At 39.0% G+C, this 17,756-nt stretch overlaps 2 protein-coding genes across 3 annotated transcripts in view; one reads left to right on the top strand and one right to left on the bottom strand.

Moving 5' to 3' along the window:
* The window catches only part of TOR1B (torsin family 1 member B), a 13,269-nt gene extending 577 nt beyond the window's left edge, over positions 1-12,692 (top strand). The window contains exons 2-5 of one of the 2 annotated variants that reach the window (XM_074210958.1): positions 682-947; positions 3,987-4,162; positions 5,503-5,630; positions 12,409-12,692. In XM_074210958.1, the coding sequence (XP_074067059.1) occupies positions 682-947; positions 3,987-4,162; positions 5,503-5,630; positions 12,409-12,425 (587 nt within the window). In that variant the 3' untranslated portion in view covers positions 12,426-12,692. Of the gene's footprint in view, positions 1-681; positions 948-3,986; positions 4,163-5,502; positions 5,631-6,510; positions 8,449-12,408 lie in introns of those variants that run through there. The other variant, XM_074210957.1, reaches the window with a different exon arrangement.
* On the bottom strand, positions 9,326-17,756 carry TOR1A (torsin family 1 member A). The gene is made up of 5 exons (XM_074210959.1): positions 17,515-17,756; positions 14,798-15,063; positions 13,550-13,725; positions 13,335-13,462; positions 9,326-11,600 (listed from the first exon to the last, which is right to left on the bottom strand). Exons 1-5 carry the CDS (start codon positions 17,693-17,695, stop codon positions 11,350-11,352), a joined length of 1,002 nt encoding a protein of 333 aa, XP_074067060.1. The 5' UTR covers positions 17,696-17,756; the 3' UTR covers positions 9,326-11,349.

Raw genomic sequence — 17,756 nt, 5'->3', positions numbered from 1 at the left:
TGTTTACGTCTGCACCATCCCGCCCTCCTCCGGCACCCTTATCTCCGCAGGCGGTGCTGCCCTACGGATGAGAAGGCACTGGGGGCGATGGTTGTTATCTGTGCTCTCCCTGTACCTCCTCTGTAAATGCTAGTCCTTTTTTTTTTTTTAGATTTTGCAAGGCAATGGAGTTAAGTGGCTTGCCCAAGGCCACACAGCTAGGCAATTATGAAGTGTCAGAGGCTCCATTTCAACTCAGGTACTCCTGACTCCAGGGCAGGTGCTCTATCCACTGCACCACCTAAGCGGCCCTTGCAAATGCAAGTCTTGTACACTTTTGGAACAGAACCTTCTTGAAATCTGGTCCAAAAGGAACTACGGTTGCACTTGGTTTCTTTTGCAGAGCACCCTTCAAGAAAAACTGCAATGACAGTAGTGATAGGTTTGGACATGAATGAGGATTTGCAGAAAAAAAACACCGAAAGTGGAGATATGATTATAGAGTGATTCTGTTTACAAAATAGCTTTATTTAGCATCTTAGTTGGGTTTTATCCCTGGAGCTTATCAGAAATTCTTCTAAGTCATTTGATCCCCAACCTCGGTCAAGAACTGCAAGTAAAAAAGCTGAGCCCATTGTCATCGTCCTGCTCTGTTTTTAATGTGTATCTCTTTTTTTTTTCTGGGATGATTTGTTCATTCAGCACTAGAGTTAGATTTAGAAGAGAAATTGTTTGGACAGCACCTGGCTAGAGAAGTGATTCTCAAAGCATTGATTGGCTTCAGGAACAACAGGAATCCAAAGAAACCTCTAACTCTCTCTTTACATGGCTGGGCTGGCACGGGCAAGAACTTTGTAAGTCAGATTGTTGCTGAAAACCTTCACCCAAAAGGACTCAAAAGTAACTTCGTCCACTTGTTTGTTTCTACTCTGCACTTCCCACATGAGCAACATATAAAATTGTATCAGGTAAGAGAATCGATGACTTTCATATCTACAGATGTAGATATGTTTGTTGACAGTCTACCTGCTTATGCTTCTTCACAGCAGTGATCCTGTTCTTCAGATCTGCATTTCCTAACCTGTATAGTGAAACACTTTTTTTTTTTTGTAAGGCAAAACTATTCCCAACTATGCATACCCTTTGATACAACAAGCACTGCTAGGTCAGTATCTCAAAGAGATCACAAAAAGGAAAAAGGGACCTATGTAATAAAATTATTTATAGCATCTCTCTTTGTGGTGTCAAAGAATTGGAAACTGAGGGGGGATGCCCATCAATTGGGGAATGACTGAACAAGTTGTGGCATATGAATGCAATGAAATACTATTGTTCTTTAAGAAATCATGAGCAGATGGATTTCAGAAAAACCTGGTAAGACTTACATGAACTGATGCTGAGTGAAGTGAGCAGAACCAGGAAACATTGTACACAACAGCATTGTGTGATGATCAACTATGATTTAGCTTTTCTCAACAATGTAATGATCAAAGACAATTCCAAAAGACTTATGATGGAAAAATACCGTCTGCATACAGAGAAAGAGTCTGAAAGAGTCTATTTTCATTTTTTAAAATGTTTTTTTCTTTTTAATTCTGATTATTCTTTAACTTGACATATATGAAAATATGTTTTGCATAATTGTACATGTATAAACTATATCAAATTACTTGATATATTGTAGTCTTGCTTATAAGAAATAGAAACTTAACTGAACAAGGAAGTGTAGCTATAAAGTCTGATTGCTACATTCTCCTTTAAGAAATAGAAACCAAAAGATTAGAAGAATTTGGGAAAGAAAACTGTTCTTCCAGATCTTTTCCTAATATTGTTAGGTTAGCAAAAATAGGTGAATATGCCTTTTTAATGTAATCTGGAACAAAAAATAAAAGGTCTTTTGAAATGTCACTGCCTTTCATTAGAAGCATGTGGGTAGGAGTTTTTTTTTTCTTTTTAGGTTTTTTGCAAGGCAAATGGGGTTAAGTGGCTTGCCCAAGTAATTATTGCCCAGGTAATTATTAAGTGTCTGAGACAATTTGAACCCAGGTACTCCTGACTCCAGGGCTGGTGCTTTATCCACTGCGCCGCCTAGCCGCCCCTTGTGGGTAGGACTTTTAACTTTGCTTTTTACTTAATGGCCTCAAAGTAAGCAAAATGTTAACTTAGTCATTTCCTAAGCTATTATCTCCTTCAGCCTGTGAAGCTGTTAAAAAAAAAAATTACCTTTGTGATTTTGGGCAGGTCCCTTTAATTTTCTGGACCTGTTTCTCCATTTTTTTAAATAAAAAGATTAGTAAGATGACCTAACCTATTCCAACCCTAAATCACAGGATCCTTAGGTAGAGTTATACCTATTTATTATTCATATTGACTTTTTGCTTAGTGGGAGTTTTTGGTCCTAGAAGAGATCTAAAATTTCTGAGTTAGAACCTGGAAATGATTTCTCACTAAAGGTGAATTTTTTAAAAAATGGACTTTTCCCCATTCCTCAGTTCAAAACTGACCTCAAACATTTCCTAGCTGTGTAGCCCTGGGCAAGTAACTTAATCCTGTTTGCCTCAGTTCCTCATCTGTAAAATGAACTGGTCAAGGAAATGGCAAACTACTCTAGTATCTTTGCCAAGAAAACATTGGATCATGAAGAGTTGAATGTGACTGAACAACAACAAATTTCCCTTTCTTATATTTCCCTTCTTAGACTTTTTGAAAGGCATAGTCAGTGTTATTAAAGTTTAATGAATTGGGGTGGCTAGGCGGCCTAGTGGATAAAGCACCGGCCTTGGAGTCAGGAGTACCTGGGTTCAAATCCGGTCTTAGACACTTAATAATTACCTAGCTGTGTGGTCTTGGGCAAGCCACTTAACCCCATTTGCCTTGCAAAAACCTAAAAAAAAAAAGTTTAATGAATAAATCATCATGCACTTGATCTTGAATTTCCTATTTCTCAATGGGAATGAGTAAAACACAGTATGATTTCTGTCTTAAGAAATTGTAAGGGGGGCGGCTAGGTGGCGTAGTGGATAAAGCCACCAGCCTTGGAGTCAGGAGTACCTGGGTTCAAATCCAGTCTCAGACACTTAATAATTACCTAACTGTGTGGCCTTGGGCAAGCCACTTAACCCCATTTGCCTTGCAAAAAAAACCCTAAAAAACAAAAAGAAATTGTAAGTTATGCTATGTAGGCAAGATTTGCTAAAACCATTAAACAGCAGAATGCTTGTGAATATTTCTTCCAGAAAAAAAGTTAACAATTGCACTGAACTTGTAATCGAGTGACCTGGGTTCAGAACCAACCTCTGCTGATGTCAAGTTTAGTAACCTTCAACAAATAATGCAACTTAGCTGAACCTCAGTTTACATATTCATTATAGTAGAAATGGGAAGAATAATGATTATGTTTCTTACCTCAGAGTGTCAGATAAGATAATGTATATGAAGCACTTTGTAAACATTTCAAACATAGAGGTATCCTCTAAAGCAGGTATGTCCAGTCCAATGGCTGCATGCAACTCTCAAAGACCATTCATTTAGCATTATTAGATTTTATTATTATATTCATTGATAGTATGGTTTCCTTGCATTCATAAAAATATATAATAAATTCTATATGTGACTCTTGACAAGTTTTGGTTGAGCAAAGCAACCCAGAAGCACTAAATGGTTGTATACCCATATTCTAAAGAACTAGGTATGTAGGACTTGAGTCAGACCTATTGCTTATTAACTTGTTTTCAGCAAGTCACTTAACTAAGCTTTCTGAACCATGGTTTTCTATCTGTAAAATGAGGTAATACTACCTTTAGTATTTGCTCCCTACAGTTGTGAAGTCCACATAATCTATTAAAACACTTTGTGAAGCTTCAAGCACCACAGACATGAGAGCTCTCAATAAAAAGAGGCTGGAGCACTCTTCCAACTCAGTCACCCTGCCTTTAGCCCATTCCTAGTTCTCTCTGGCCTTCATCTTCCATACAAGGATTCATATTTTTTTTTTCCTCTTGGTGCAGGAACAACTACAGAAGTGGATTCGGGGCAATGTGAGTGTGTGTGCAAGATCCGTTTTCATTTTTGATGAAATGGATAAATTGCACCGTGGGCTCATTGATGCCATCAAGCCATTTCTAGACTACTATGAACAAGTCGATGGGATCTCTTATCGGAAAGCCATGTTTATCTTCCTCAGGTTAGGATATAGTTTAGAGATTAGCCTTATTATTTTTTTAGTGGACTGGTATGTTGCTCAACTATAAGGGAATCTTCTGAACTGTTTTCCTTTATTCCAAGGCTCCTCTGCAAAGTTCTAGGGCCTCTCTGTCTTAGTCTTGTCCATATTCAATTTTATATTAATAGTCTGTGAGAGAAGATTGAGTTGATTAAACCCTCTTTGGGCCCAGTATTATGTAATGCAGAATGGGAAATAGAAAGTCATAAGAACATAGACTTAGAACTGGAAGGTACCTCCAGTCATCAAGTCTAGCTCCATTTTACAGATGATACAACAAGCCTGGAGAGAGTTGGGACTGGCAGAGCTGACATTTGAACTCTGACCTCTTAGTAAAAGATCCAGTATTCTTTCCTTGAATCAGGCTTCTGTAACATTTTAGTGGAATTTTTTATGTATTAATATGTATCTTAAACTTATAGTATCATGATGAAGGGGACTTGCTTACCCACCAAAAAAATCCCAGCTACAAATAAAGATATATTATTGAAGGTTGGAGGGCAAGTTGGACCAGGGGTGGGGGGTGGGGGTAGATGGAGTATTTTTGTTTCTAGCTTTACCAAAGGCCCACAGTAGTATTCCTAAAAACACACATGCAGGTCCATCAGTACAATTAAACAATATAACTTGATAAATAAGAATTAGATTTACAGATAGTACAAAATGAAGTATGGGGGTTGGCTAAGTAGCACAGTGGATAGAGCACTGGCCCTGGAGTCAGGAGGACCTGAGTTCAAATCTGGCCTCAGACACAATAATTACCTAGCTGTGTGGCCTTGGGCAAGCCACTTAACTCCATTGCCTTGCAAAAACTTTAAAAAAAAAATTAAGTATGCCTCTGTAATAAAAATTACAATGAAGAGAAAATTTCAACTTTGAAACTTGATAAAAACTAAGCCTTAAAAAAATTTGACATCCTGGACCTGGACATTTGTACTAAGTCAGGCCTTTCTTAAGTGAATTAAGGGTAAAATTGTTCAATCAGCTGTTAAATATCAGTGTTATAAATAGGCATTGATGAAATTCCTATACAAGTTGCCATTAAGGAATACAAAAAAAATTAAGATATAGGCTCTAAACTATAGTAATCTATATAGAAATAGAGAATAAGCTACTGTGGGTGAGGACTGAGTCATAGTATCCAACAAAGGACCTTACATGTATTAATTGCTCAATAAATGTTTATTCAGTGAAAAAATAACAGACACCCTGTCATTCTAAAAAATTTTTTGTTTTATCCTGGGTTCTAAAAATAACATTTCTTTAATCCTTCTCTCCCTTCCCCACCCCTTCCCCTCCAGCAATGCAGGAGGTGATCTTATAACCAGAACAGCCCTTGATTTTTGGAGGGCAGGAAAAAAGAGGGAAGACATTCAGCTCAAAGACTTGGAGCCTGCACTATCTCTAGGAGTCTTCAATAACAAAAACAGTAAGTATGCATTAAGAACCCTTTGACTTGGCCAGAAGTCTTTACATCATATGAGTTTTGGTTTTTTTGGTCTGTAAAATTCTACTAGTGGACTTAGACTGATTACCTTTGATTGATTACCTTCCCTTCCCGTGTGTGAAGCTGAATCAGCATCCTTGATTTTTATCCATTGATGCAATAAACATTTATTGAGAGCCATTAGATGCTACACACCTGCAAGTTCTTTCATTTGTCAATGAAAATGTTCCTAGAGTCACAGAATTTTAGAGCTGATTTTAAGACTTGAGAATTATCTAGTTCATCCCCTCATTTTATCAAGAAAGAAATGAACCTGGAGAGGTGATATGATTTGCCCTCCACATCATAAAGATCCAATAGGTAGGCAAAGCTCAGATTCTTAGACACCTTTTAGAAGGTCCCACCAAGATGGAAACAGAATAGACCCATTGATGAACTGTGTCTCTAATGTCCAGCAAAAATAAAGTTGAAATGGCTTAAGACCAGTTTGATCAGTGGTGATGTTTCCACCACAACAATCCTTTTTTTTTGTTTGTTTTTGTTTTTTTTAGGCTTTTGCAAGGCAATGGGGTTAAGTGGCTTGCCCAAAGCCACACAGCTAGGTAATTAGAAAGTGTCTGAGACCAGATTTGAACTCAGGTACTCCTGACTCTAGGGCCTGTGTTCTATCCACCTAGCCACCTAGCCACCTCCACCACAACAATCCTTGAAGACTATCACACTAAATCATAGAATTGTTATTCTTTACCACTGCTAAAATTACAGATTTTTGTGGTATTGAAGTATTTATGAGAGATCAATCACCACTTGATTTTCATCCTTCCTTGATTTTGATTTAACTCAATTGCTATTTTTTTCACAGGTGGCTTGTGGCACAGTGGCCTGATAGACAAGAGCCTCATTGATTACTTTGTTCCATTTCTGCCCTTGGAATACAGACATGTGAAAATGTGTGTGAGGGCAGAGATGAAATCAAGGGGTTTTACCATAGATGAAGAAGTTGTTACAAGAGTGGCAGATGAAATGACATTTTTCCCAAAAGAAGAGAAAATCTATTCTGATAAGGGCTGCAAGACTGTGCAGACAAGGCTAGATTTTTACTGAGCTCTTACCACAAGCAAGATGACCAGAAGATGCAGCCCAACAGACCTTGCCTTTCTGAAGCACTTTGGAAGACCCTTTTCAGGAGTCTGCACACTTGCACTTACTGACTTTTAGGAAAGGTAGCTTTTTAACAAGAGTGGATTTTAAAAACATATTGATTGCTGAAGAACTTTGCAGTCCAACTTGTTTAATATTCAGTTGAAGATGGGACTTGGAAAATTTTCACTTAGGCTCATCATCTAGAACATTGCCTTTACACTATTTGTGTTTGTAAAATAATTGGAATTATTAACAGCTGCTGTGCATCAGAATTACTGTCTTAACTGAAGGGAGTTCCTTGGGGCTGGCCCTGATGCCTCCAGATAACATTGGGTGTTCATCTGAAGAATTAGAGATTGGATTATTCTGTTTACTTCTGTTCTTTACACATAGAACATTTATTACTTTCAACAACGGTCATTTAAAATCTAGAGCACTCCATGACTACAAAGGACACTAGGTGAGAATATGTAGCCACATATATCTAAACCTGTAGGTTTAGGCATGTGCCTAATTGTGCCAATGAGGGAACTTATTTCATGAACAACCTGTAGTATTGATTGAGAAGTGTATCCAGAATGGAGAACAGGATCCCTTTGACCTTTTAGTCTGTCCATTCCTTCTCTTATGGTGACGTGGAGCACTGAGGTCACCTAGTGTAAACAAGACCTTTTGATCCTGTGCCCACTTCATGATGCTCTCACATACTTTTTCTGGTCAGAAGACTATTCCTAAACTTCAACTTAATGTCTCTGAAATACATCTCCATACACTTAATCAGAGTCAAATCACTTTGGGACCAATGTGGTTCTGAAATTGGGTCACTAGTTCCAGTAGTGTTTGACTATAGTCTATTACAGTTTATGTAAGGGTAAATCTTGAATTTGGTCCCTGCAACCCTAGTATGAAATGCATAAGATTAGTTCATTAACGGTGGGTGATTCATTCATATCAATAATTCATGTCACTGAAAGGTTATCATTACATATCATAACTGGTACTTAAAAGAAAGCTATTGAATGGCGTTAACAGTTTATCCCTTTCTCCATTCATATTCTTAAACTCAGGTGTAATTTGGATTGTTATTACTAACTTTATAGTAATGTGAATGAAAACTAAGATCTGTTGTAGTGGCTGTTATGGTCTGCATTGTTATGGGAATTCTATCAATTTCCCTACATGGACTAAGTTGGTTGCCTCTTCCAGGCAAGAAAATTTTCTTTATCCCAGTACATGTGGGTATTATAGTTGCAGTGCAACTGATTAATTGTGCAGCCTTTTTATACATGTAAGGAAGTTATAGAATGAATATTTTTATATGTTAAAGATTTGGAAAAATTTTGAAACTTAGCCTTTTAATAAAATTATCCCCAGGTTGGTACTTTCTATATTAATATATATTTTCAAATTGGAACAGTTGGCTACTTTTATCACCTTGTGGGTGGTTGGTCAGGTGGTGACCTGTTTATTCTGATGCAATAAACTGAACACACTAGTAACCTTAGGCCTTTGGACTGTTGTTTCTGATTTATAACTTTGGAAACCTGCAAGTAATTCTGTGACTACCCCCTACTCTTCCTGTGATTTTAAGTGTTCCCTTAAAAGATGTGAATCAGAATTTTAAACTATGAATAAATAATCAAAGCTGAAATTTGAACATTTGATGTATAATGCCTTCCTTTCAGTAGTTTGTTATTTAGCTATTTTTAATAAAAAAAATACTTTAATAGTTCTTTTATTAAACTCAAAATTTTGATGCTTTGCTTTAGCATGGGTTGCCACTGCCTAGGAAATAATGACTTTAGACTTTATTTTAGGCTCTAAAAGTTTGAAAATTAAAGGGTTTTTTTTTCCTAACAACTCATAATTGGCAGACTACCATACAAAATTTTTCATTCACACAGGGTCAATGGTTTGAGAGGTTAAAAAAGTTTAAAAAAATATTTAACAGATTCTGCTGAACCTTTTTTCTAGATAAAATATTTGTAAAGTTCTTTGCAAATCTTAAACTGCTACATAAATACTAGCTATTAGAGTAATGTTCAAAAGCACCAAAAAGAACTATTCTATTATCTACAAAATGTGTTTATATCTATTGATGTCATAATTCAGTTTTGTCACATTTTGTCATCACTAAGAAAAGATCCTCATTTTTACAGAAAATGAAATAGGCTTGGGGGGGGCAGTAAAATTATTTGGGCAGGCATAGAGCTAGTAAGTACCAAAATCTAGATTCAAACCAGTCTTGGAAATACCAAGGTGCTATTCTACCATGTTGCCTCTTAGCCATATATAACTTGGAACCAAGAAATCATGTTGGACATGTAAAGGCCCTCCTAAATTCAGAGGCACCTCTGAACTAATCTGAGATACGCACTGCTGTTTTCAAATATTTTAAAGATTCTTGACTGTGATTTAGGAGGTAAGCAAAGATCCAAGTTTGAATCCCAATTCAATTACTTAAGGACCTAGATGACCTTGGGCAAGTCATTCCCCCACACAGAGGTCTGTTTCCTCATCTGTAAAACAATCATGGCGGGAAGGAGGGGGGCAAGCTCAGGCCCTTCTAGCTCACAATTCCATGAGGCTTTGTAGCCAACTGATTAGATTTTGTGTGTTTTAGCAAGGCTATGGGGTTAAGTGACTTGCCTAAGGTCATACAGCTAAGGCAATTGGAAATTGGAATTTGAACTCAGTCCTGACTCCAGGACTGGTGCTCTATCCACTGTACCATTTAGCTGCCCCCATTAAATCTGTTTGGAGCAGAAAAGCAGATGTGTAGAAGTGAGGCAGAGCTGTGAATGTTGGTTTCCTAACACAGTAAAGTACCAAATCCCCTGTTACTGTTCACATCTTGGTTAAATGATCATCTGTCATTGAGTTTCTAGTGTTTTGATTGGGGTGGTTAGGTGGCGCAGTGGAAAGAGCACTGGCTCTGGAGTCAGGAGTACCTAAGTTCAAATCTAGCCTCAGACACTTAATATCACCTATCTGTGTGGCTTTGGGCAAGCCACTTGACCCCATTGCCTTGCAAAAAAAAAAAATGTTTCTCTAGTGTTTTGATCCAATGAGGTGAGACTAGGTGATCTTCTAATATCCAGCTCTATGACTGTATGATTTCTAAATGACTCTTTACAAACCAATCCCGTTAAGTTCTTTTAAACAGCAAACAATTGTTGTGATTAATGTGTGCAACTTCCTAGAAACACATTGTCAAAAGGAGGGTGTAGCAATATGAGGCAAAATATGGTACAAAGAGGCATCATAATCAACTCAACCACTTTGAGCTATCAGGCAAATATTCAGAATTTTTTTCTTCTATCCAATAGTTTATATATCATAATGATTTGTGAAATTTGCAAGACAAAGGCCTATATTTCCTTGAAGAATTATATTCACAAACTAGAAAATCAAATTTTATTGAAAAACCAGTAATTTGTGTTTATAAATAAAAACAATATCCTCAGCATCTTTATTAGATGTATATAAGTTTTCCAAGGGTTTGAGGACAAAGGGAAAGAGGTTGTATTTAATCCCTTGATCATAAAAGCAAAAATTGGTAATTGTAGAGAAAGGCTTAAAAATATGGCATAATTCACCACATATAAATAAGGTAAGACGGTACATAAATAGTATATTTGCTCTTCCTTTGGAGCAAGGGCATCATGAGGAGTAAAAAGTGAGATGGACCTGAATGGAACGTGATCTGACCTTCCTTTTCATAAGTCATACATTGGAAACACATTCAGAATGCCACATTACTCTTCATTTGAAGCACAATACTATTTTTACAAACTGTTTCAGTCTTCATAAAAATTTTGTTGTTTAACAGTTATTTTAGTACCACTATGCTGAACTCCCTTGTAAGGACATTTTAAGGCTTTTTGTGACTTACCTACAATGAATAGCCTCAAAAGATAATCTTACACATTTTTTCCTTTTCTTTAAAATCTCTACTCTTGTGGGCAGGGCTGACAATTACTATGCAAATATTACTTCTTGAAAGATTGCTTTTTCCCTATTCCTGACCCTAGGTACACTGACACAAATGTAGAGAATGCTTTCCAGATCACTGATATTTATGTTTATGTACTAAAGACATGATCATTATCAAGAATTTTCTTTGTAAACACTCAAAACCTCAAAATTTAGACTCTTAAGGATAATTTCTCATGATGTTAAATGCTATTTTTGAGTCAACTCATCATATCTTCACAAAACTCACTTGTCTTTCCTTGAAACAGAAACTTGTAATTAAAACGTGATTTAAAAAAAAATCATAGGCACTATTACAAATGTGTTAGGTAATGGGTGACTTCTTTCATTGGTGCTGTTCCCATATAAGTTAGGGAGGCAGATCCAGGCTTTTGAATAGATTTGATGGCTGCTGCAGATTCCTCTGAATAAAAAATGCAAGGAGAAATTCCTTTTTTTTTATAAAAGACTTAAATTCATTTTCCTCTTCATCTTGGAAAAGGAATTTTTTGGGAAAAAAAGCTCAAGTGTTTCCATTTTGAGTACTTTCTTTTTCAATGCAAATAAATGCATCTTGAAATATTTAGTCATCATAGTAATAATCCAACTTAGTGTATACTGTTTTGCAGCCTTTATCAGAGAAAACTCTCTCCTCTCTGGGAAAGAATGTCATCTCCTCTGCTACTCTTGTTACAATATCTTCATCAACTTCATAACCACGAGCTTTCATTTCAACTCTGATGCACATTTTTAGATGTTTGTATTCCAGAGGAAGAAATGGAACAAAATAATCAATGAGGTTTCGGTCAATTAAGCTACTGTGCCAGAAGCCACCTGGAAAAAAGGAAAACAAAGTTAGAACTAGTGAAAGTTAGTGTGCTTCAGGGGAAAGAGCACTGGATTTGCAGTTAGGACCTGGATTCAAATTCTCAGCTTATGTACTCCAGACCTGTGTGACACTGGGCAAATTAGTTAACTGAGGAAGCTAGGCCTCTTTCCTCTGAAAAATAAGGAGGTTGGCCCAGATGACCCATAAGGTTGCTTCTAGCTCTGAATCTAGAATTCTGTGTAGTCAGGGATAACAAAAAGTTACCACCCCTGCCTCCTCTGGCCCATCAATACCACCACTTGAACCATACCTCAAAAGACATGAAAGAGAAAAAGGACCTGTATATAGAAAAAAAAATATTATAGCAGTTTTGCTTTAAGTGACGAAGAACTAAAGGGATGCCCATCAATTGGGGAATTACTAAAAAAATGATGGTATAGAAATTTAATGAGATAATAATGTGCCATATTGAATGACAAAGTGACTGGTTTTACAGAAACTTGAAAAGTCTTGTATAAAATGATAAAGAGTGAATTGAGGAAACCAGGGAAACAATCCAGGCCAAAATAACAACACTGTAAGGACAAACAGCTTTGAAAGTCTTAAGAACTCTGGACAAAGCAGTGACCAATCTTGGTTGCAGAGGGCTAATGAAGCTTGCTACCCACCACTTGAAAAGTGGTGGGCATGGACTCATTATGGAATGAGACAGACATTTTTGGACATGGATAATGTAGGAAAACATTTTGCCTGACAACACTTACTTTGTTACGAAAGTTTTATTTTTGTTTCTTTTGTTATTGTTATTTTCAGTGAAGAGCAGAATGTAAGAGAGAATGAAAATAAATGCTTGTTAATTGGACAAAATAAAAGTTTGAAAACCCAAGAACCTGACCATCAAGTTTTAAAAAGTTAAAACTTAATAATATGAAAATAATCCCAGATGATGAAGTCCACATCTCCAATTCACCAGAGCTGTTGAAGCCCAACAGAATTCCTTTTCTTCTCCAATGGAAAGACAACATTTAAACCAGAAAACATAAAATGTTCTACAATATTTATGGCAGCTTTCTTTGTAATGGCAAAAAAAAAAACAAAAAAAAAAACCCTGGAAATTGGGGGAAATTCCCAACAGTTGGGAATGGCTAAGCAAATTGTGGTACATGATTTTGATAATATGAATATTACTTAGCTATAAAAAATGAGTATTTTTAGAAAAACATGGAAAGACTTACAGGAAATAATGAATAAGCAGAACCAAGTGAACACTGTATACAATAACAGTGAGATTGTTGAAAGAAAAACTGAAGAACCAAGCTATTCAGAGTACATAAATATTCAGAGTATATAAACACATTCAAATCAACTACTAAGAACCCATGAGGAAGATGCTATCCACCTCCAGAGAAAGAAATGGTAAACAGAAGTACAAAGTATGGATACACACATACACATACATAATGCATATGTGTGTATACATATATGTATATACACATGGATGCATCAAATGGTAGCTTTCTTTATTGCAGTGGGGAAGGAAGAGAGGAAGTTTGGTACTTGAAATGAATTAAAAAAACAAAAATAAAAACAATGAGCATTTTTCTAAAAGTGCCGACTGAGGTCTAGTACATTACAGACAAGGAAGAGAAGAGGCCTAGAAGAAAACAAAGCTCCTACCCCAACTCATAAATAGAAAACATTGAATACACACACACACACACACACACACACAAACTTACTATTTTTGTTATTGAAGACAGACACAGATAATGCTTGTTCCATGTCTTTCAACTTGATTTCCTCTCTCTGCCTTCCACTCCTCCAGAAATCTAAAGCCACATCTGTTATTCTTTCAGCTCCTGCATTGCTGTGAAACATGTACAAAAATAAGGACTAGTTCCAGTTGCTTTTAAGACACCCTAGAATTCTTCAATCCTTCCAATGTTCAATTTACCTGAGAAAGATGAAGATGGCTTTCTGATAAGAGATCCCATCTATCAAATCATAGTAGTCTAGGAAAGGCTTGATAGCATCTATAAGCCCTGCATGCATCTTATCCATTTCATCAAATATAAAGATGGACCTTGCACAGGCACTCACATTTCCCCGAATCCATAACTGTAACTGGTCCTGCGTTACAACAAATCAAAAAAAAAAAACAAAAAAAAAACAGAGGAGACTTCAGTAAGAATAACATATAAGAATGTTACCCTAGAAGCAATTAAAATGTCTAAGGAATCTTTCTTTTACTAATATCACTTCAATACCATGCCACTCTTTTTTTTAATCTTTTGTCATTATTCGAAAATAGGAAAGAAAATTATCCTTTCTATAGGAAGATAAATGTTACTGAGTTACAGTAAATTAACATTCTATTGATTATCTGGAAATAAATCATTTTAAGTTCTTATTGAATACTACTGATTATAAAAATAAATAAAGCACACTTAGAAATAACAATGAACTAAAAACAGCAGGAAAGTTTCTATTGTTTATGACCTCAGGACAGTGGTACTAGTATATCTATACCAATTTAAAAAATAATGAAGAAAATCAACTGAAGTATTTTTACTCAATCTCAAAAAAAAACCTCTCCAAATATTTTTACTAAGGCAGAGTGAAATCGAACAGACGTAGTATAAAAATACTTTAACATGAAAAAGGGCCACACTGATAGAAGACATGAGTTCTCATCTAGTTCTGAAACTAAAAAGATATCTGAGCTTAAAAATAACGACCCTTCTCTGGGCTTCAGTTTCCTCATATGGAAAATGAGTGATGTAATTTTGCGATCTCTTATACTTTATTTTTCTTCCTCAATGATATGATTTCTCTCTCATCAACTTTCAACTGAGATCAATGTATGCCATGGAAACAATGTAAAGTCTAAAAGAATGCCTTCTGTGGGGAATGGGAAGCAAAAATGGGGGGAAAATTGAAAAACTCAAAATGTACAAGAGACACTTCTCCAGGAAGCATTACAAAGCTCTCACTGTTTAACTACTCTAGTATATCAAATATACCCAACTCCCAAATGCTGTAACCTTTAGGAATGTGTAAAGTACAGTTATAAAAATGACATCTAGAAAAGATCATTGATTTTTTAGCATATTATCTCATAAACTTCATTGCCAACCACATACAAACATAAATCAAGCCCAACTCCTGCACTGTAGGGAAAGATTCCAAATTATCTTCTTGCCTTATATTGTGTGATGTTCCCAGCATGTGGAAAGTGCAATGTGGCCACAAATAGGTGTACATAATCACTGTTAAGTCCACCTTCATAAATATGTTCAGCTATGATTTTGCTGACAAAATTTTTCCCTGTGCCAGTCCATCCGTGCAGGGAGAGGGTAAGAGGTTTCTTGGGCTTCGGGTTATTTAGAAACCCAGATACAGCATTTAATATCACTTTCTTTGCAAGGTGCTGTCCAAAGAGTTTGCTGTCCAGGTCCTTCTGCAATGCTAAGGGAAAAACAAAACTTATCATGTGCAAGTAACCAAATGGTTTGCAGCCTAGATAAAACATACTAACCTGAGGGTTGGTTCAAGTCTTCTGGGATGCTAACCAACTATAACTAGCAGTTAACTGAAATAACCTGACTTCTTAGCTTCAAAGAAATACTGTGGAGGACGACTCTTCCCCACCCCTCCCTCCCCCCCCCAAGACCCCTTACTATTTCTTCCTTGCTACAAACTTCCTGGGGCCCCATCTCTGCCAATGACACATCATCATCTAGCTTTTTCAAACAGGAACAAAAACGGCTATCACTTAGACAGGACTCTGCCTCTTCAATGTCTATATCACATATGAATTTCAAGTTCTCAAATCTAACCCCACTTTATTGCCCTCCTTTTCAGGTCAGGAGGAAAATGGGGTTCAGATGCAAACTCAGCCACCACTATACAACTGAGGGAGATGACTCCCTCATCAATAACTTTGAAGAGGATTCAATTACAAAAGTATTGTATTTTTTTCCTTGCAAAGAAAGTTGAAGCAGGGTCTACTCTTATCCCAAACACAGGACCCCACCCCCCCATTTTTTGTGGGAGGCAGCAAGCAAATCCCTGCACTTATCCAGGGAGCCTCTCCTACTCTTTCTATGACATCCAAAATGTCTTCCCTTCACCTTATCAGGTATCACCATTCCTTACTCCCTCCCTACCCAATCTCCAAGTTTTACTTCTCTGATCTCTATCATTAAGGAAGTTCAATACAATGGTATGATCACTGGACTAGGGAGTTTGGCATCCAGGGTTTTAATTGCAATTTTGCTACTTTAATAATGGCTCAAATTTCTAAATTATAAAATGTTTTACTGACTACACTATTAGATGAGGTCTCTTTTTTCTTCCTTTTCTTTTTTCAGATCCAGACTTGTGATCTCATTAGTAAGAGGCAACTTCTAGAGGCAGCTAGGTGGCACAGTGGATAGAGCACCGGCCCTGGAGTTGGGAGGACCTGAGTTCAAATTTGACCTCAGACACTTAATGACCTAGCTGTGCGACCTTGGCAAGTCACTTAATCCTATTGCCTTGCAAAAAGAAGGAAACTTCTGATATGGAAACACCACAGGTGGGCATTATTTATAGCGCTACAATTTTCTGGGGCACTAAGTCAAGTGACTTGCCCAGGGTCATATAGGATTTGAACCAGCCCTTTAGGGCTCCAAGGATAACTTTTCTCCTTTACACCATTCTTGCTCTCCAAGAGGTGATCTCTGCCAAGAAGCATGAGGGTCTTGGGTTAGTTAATAACAGTCACTTCAATCAGGAGCATGGCCTCGGGCCTTTCTAAGTGGACAAATCATGCAATCTCACCCAGGCTTCTTCCTCTTTAAACAAACAAGGCTAATATAACTCTTACTTAAACCAACCCAGAAATCTCATTCCCTTCTTTTCTACTTCTTCCTCTGGCAACTATAAGCAAATTAACACTGCCATTTTTTTCTTCTGGAAAGCACTTGCCAGGCAAGCATCTATTAAACGCTGGCCAGGTCCCACGAAGGTAGTAGGTATACAAATACAAAGAATGAAACAATGAATTTTGAGAGGGAGCCAACTATGTCACCTGAGTGCATATGGAACAAGCATAAGGAGAAATAATACAAACTAGTGAAACAGTAGCCTGAGAAGGGAGGGCACTGGAATCTGAAGGATCAGGAAAAGCTTCAAGTCAGAAACAAGCAACTGAATGCACCTTCCAGAGAGGGGCCCTAGGAGGCGGAGGGGTGCTGCGTCGGGGCCCTAGTCTGTGCTGCACTCACCACCTTCTCTAGCCCCCTCTCTGGCGTCTCCGGCTAGCGGGGAAGCTCCTGAGGGCAGGGGCCATGGGTGCCTGCTTCTTTAGCCTCTAGGCGGCGCCGTGGAGAGTCGGGGGCCCGGAGCCGGGAAGCCGGGCTGGGGTTCGGGCCGGACACTTAAAAGCTAGGCCCTCAGTGTCCGCCTCTGGAAAAGGGGGCCAACGGCAGCACGCGGCCCGTTAGGACCCGCGGGAAGGGCCGGGGCGCCCGCTACAACCCATCCAGTCCGGTCCTCATTCATAATTGCCGGCCCGGGGCCGCATCCGGGGCTCTCTAGCACAACGGGGCGCCCGCCCCCCGCGGGCCTGCCGGGATCCTGCGCGGGCTCCGGCGGGTCGGGCCGGACGGGAGCGGGGCCGAGACCAACGTCCTTTCCAGCTGGCCGGCCCCGCCGGCCCCGGGGGCTCGCCTTCGGCCCCGCACGCCGGGGCCTGGGGGTCTCTCGGGCGCGGGGGGCGGTCCCGGGCGCTTCCCGGCGCCCCGCCTTACCCCCGGCCTGCGGCCTCCGGGGAGCACCCGCGGGCTCGGGGCTGCTCACTAGTGCGGGGGCCTCGGCCGGCCTCCGGGGCGCCCGCCCCCCACGCCCGCTCCCCGGCCCCCGAAGCGGCCCTACCCTCGCGGCTGGGGCTCCGCTTCTGGCCGCAGCACTCGGTGAAGAGGCAGTAGAGGCGCGGGTAGGAGATGTACCCGGTGAGCACGCCGGCCAGGGCCAGCCCCAGGCTGATGGGCTCCACCGCACGCGCCAGGGGCGGCGCCAGCAGCAGCAGGCCCAGGGCGGCCCGGACCAGCTTCATGCCCGGACCCGCTCTGCCCGAGCCAAGCCCAGCGCGCCCTCCCGGCCGCGGCCCCAGCCGG

Source organism: Macrotis lagotis, chromosome 1 (assembly GCF_037893015.1).
Source record: "Macrotis lagotis isolate mMagLag1 chromosome 1, bilby.v1.9.chrom.fasta, whole genome shotgun sequence".
Lineage (NCBI taxonomy): Eukaryota > Metazoa > Chordata > Mammalia > Peramelemorphia > Peramelidae > Macrotis > Macrotis lagotis.
This window is presented reverse-complemented; position numbering and strand designations above follow the sequence as displayed.

Bases quoted from the DNA above. Each gene is read 5' to 3' on its own strand.
- TOR1A (XM_074210959.1), bottom strand. From the start codon at position 17,695: ATGAAGCTGGTCCGGGCCGCCCTGGGCCTGCTGCTGCTGGCGCCGCCC. The intron at 15,064-17,514 runs GTAGGGCCGCTT...TTTTTCCCTTAG, and splicing joins GCGGAGCCCCAGCCGCGAGG to CATTGCAGAAGGACCTGGAC. The intron at 13,463-13,549 runs GTAAATTGAACA...CATGTTTCACAG, and splicing joins GCCATCTTCATCTTTCTCAG to CAATGCAGGAGCTGAAAGAA.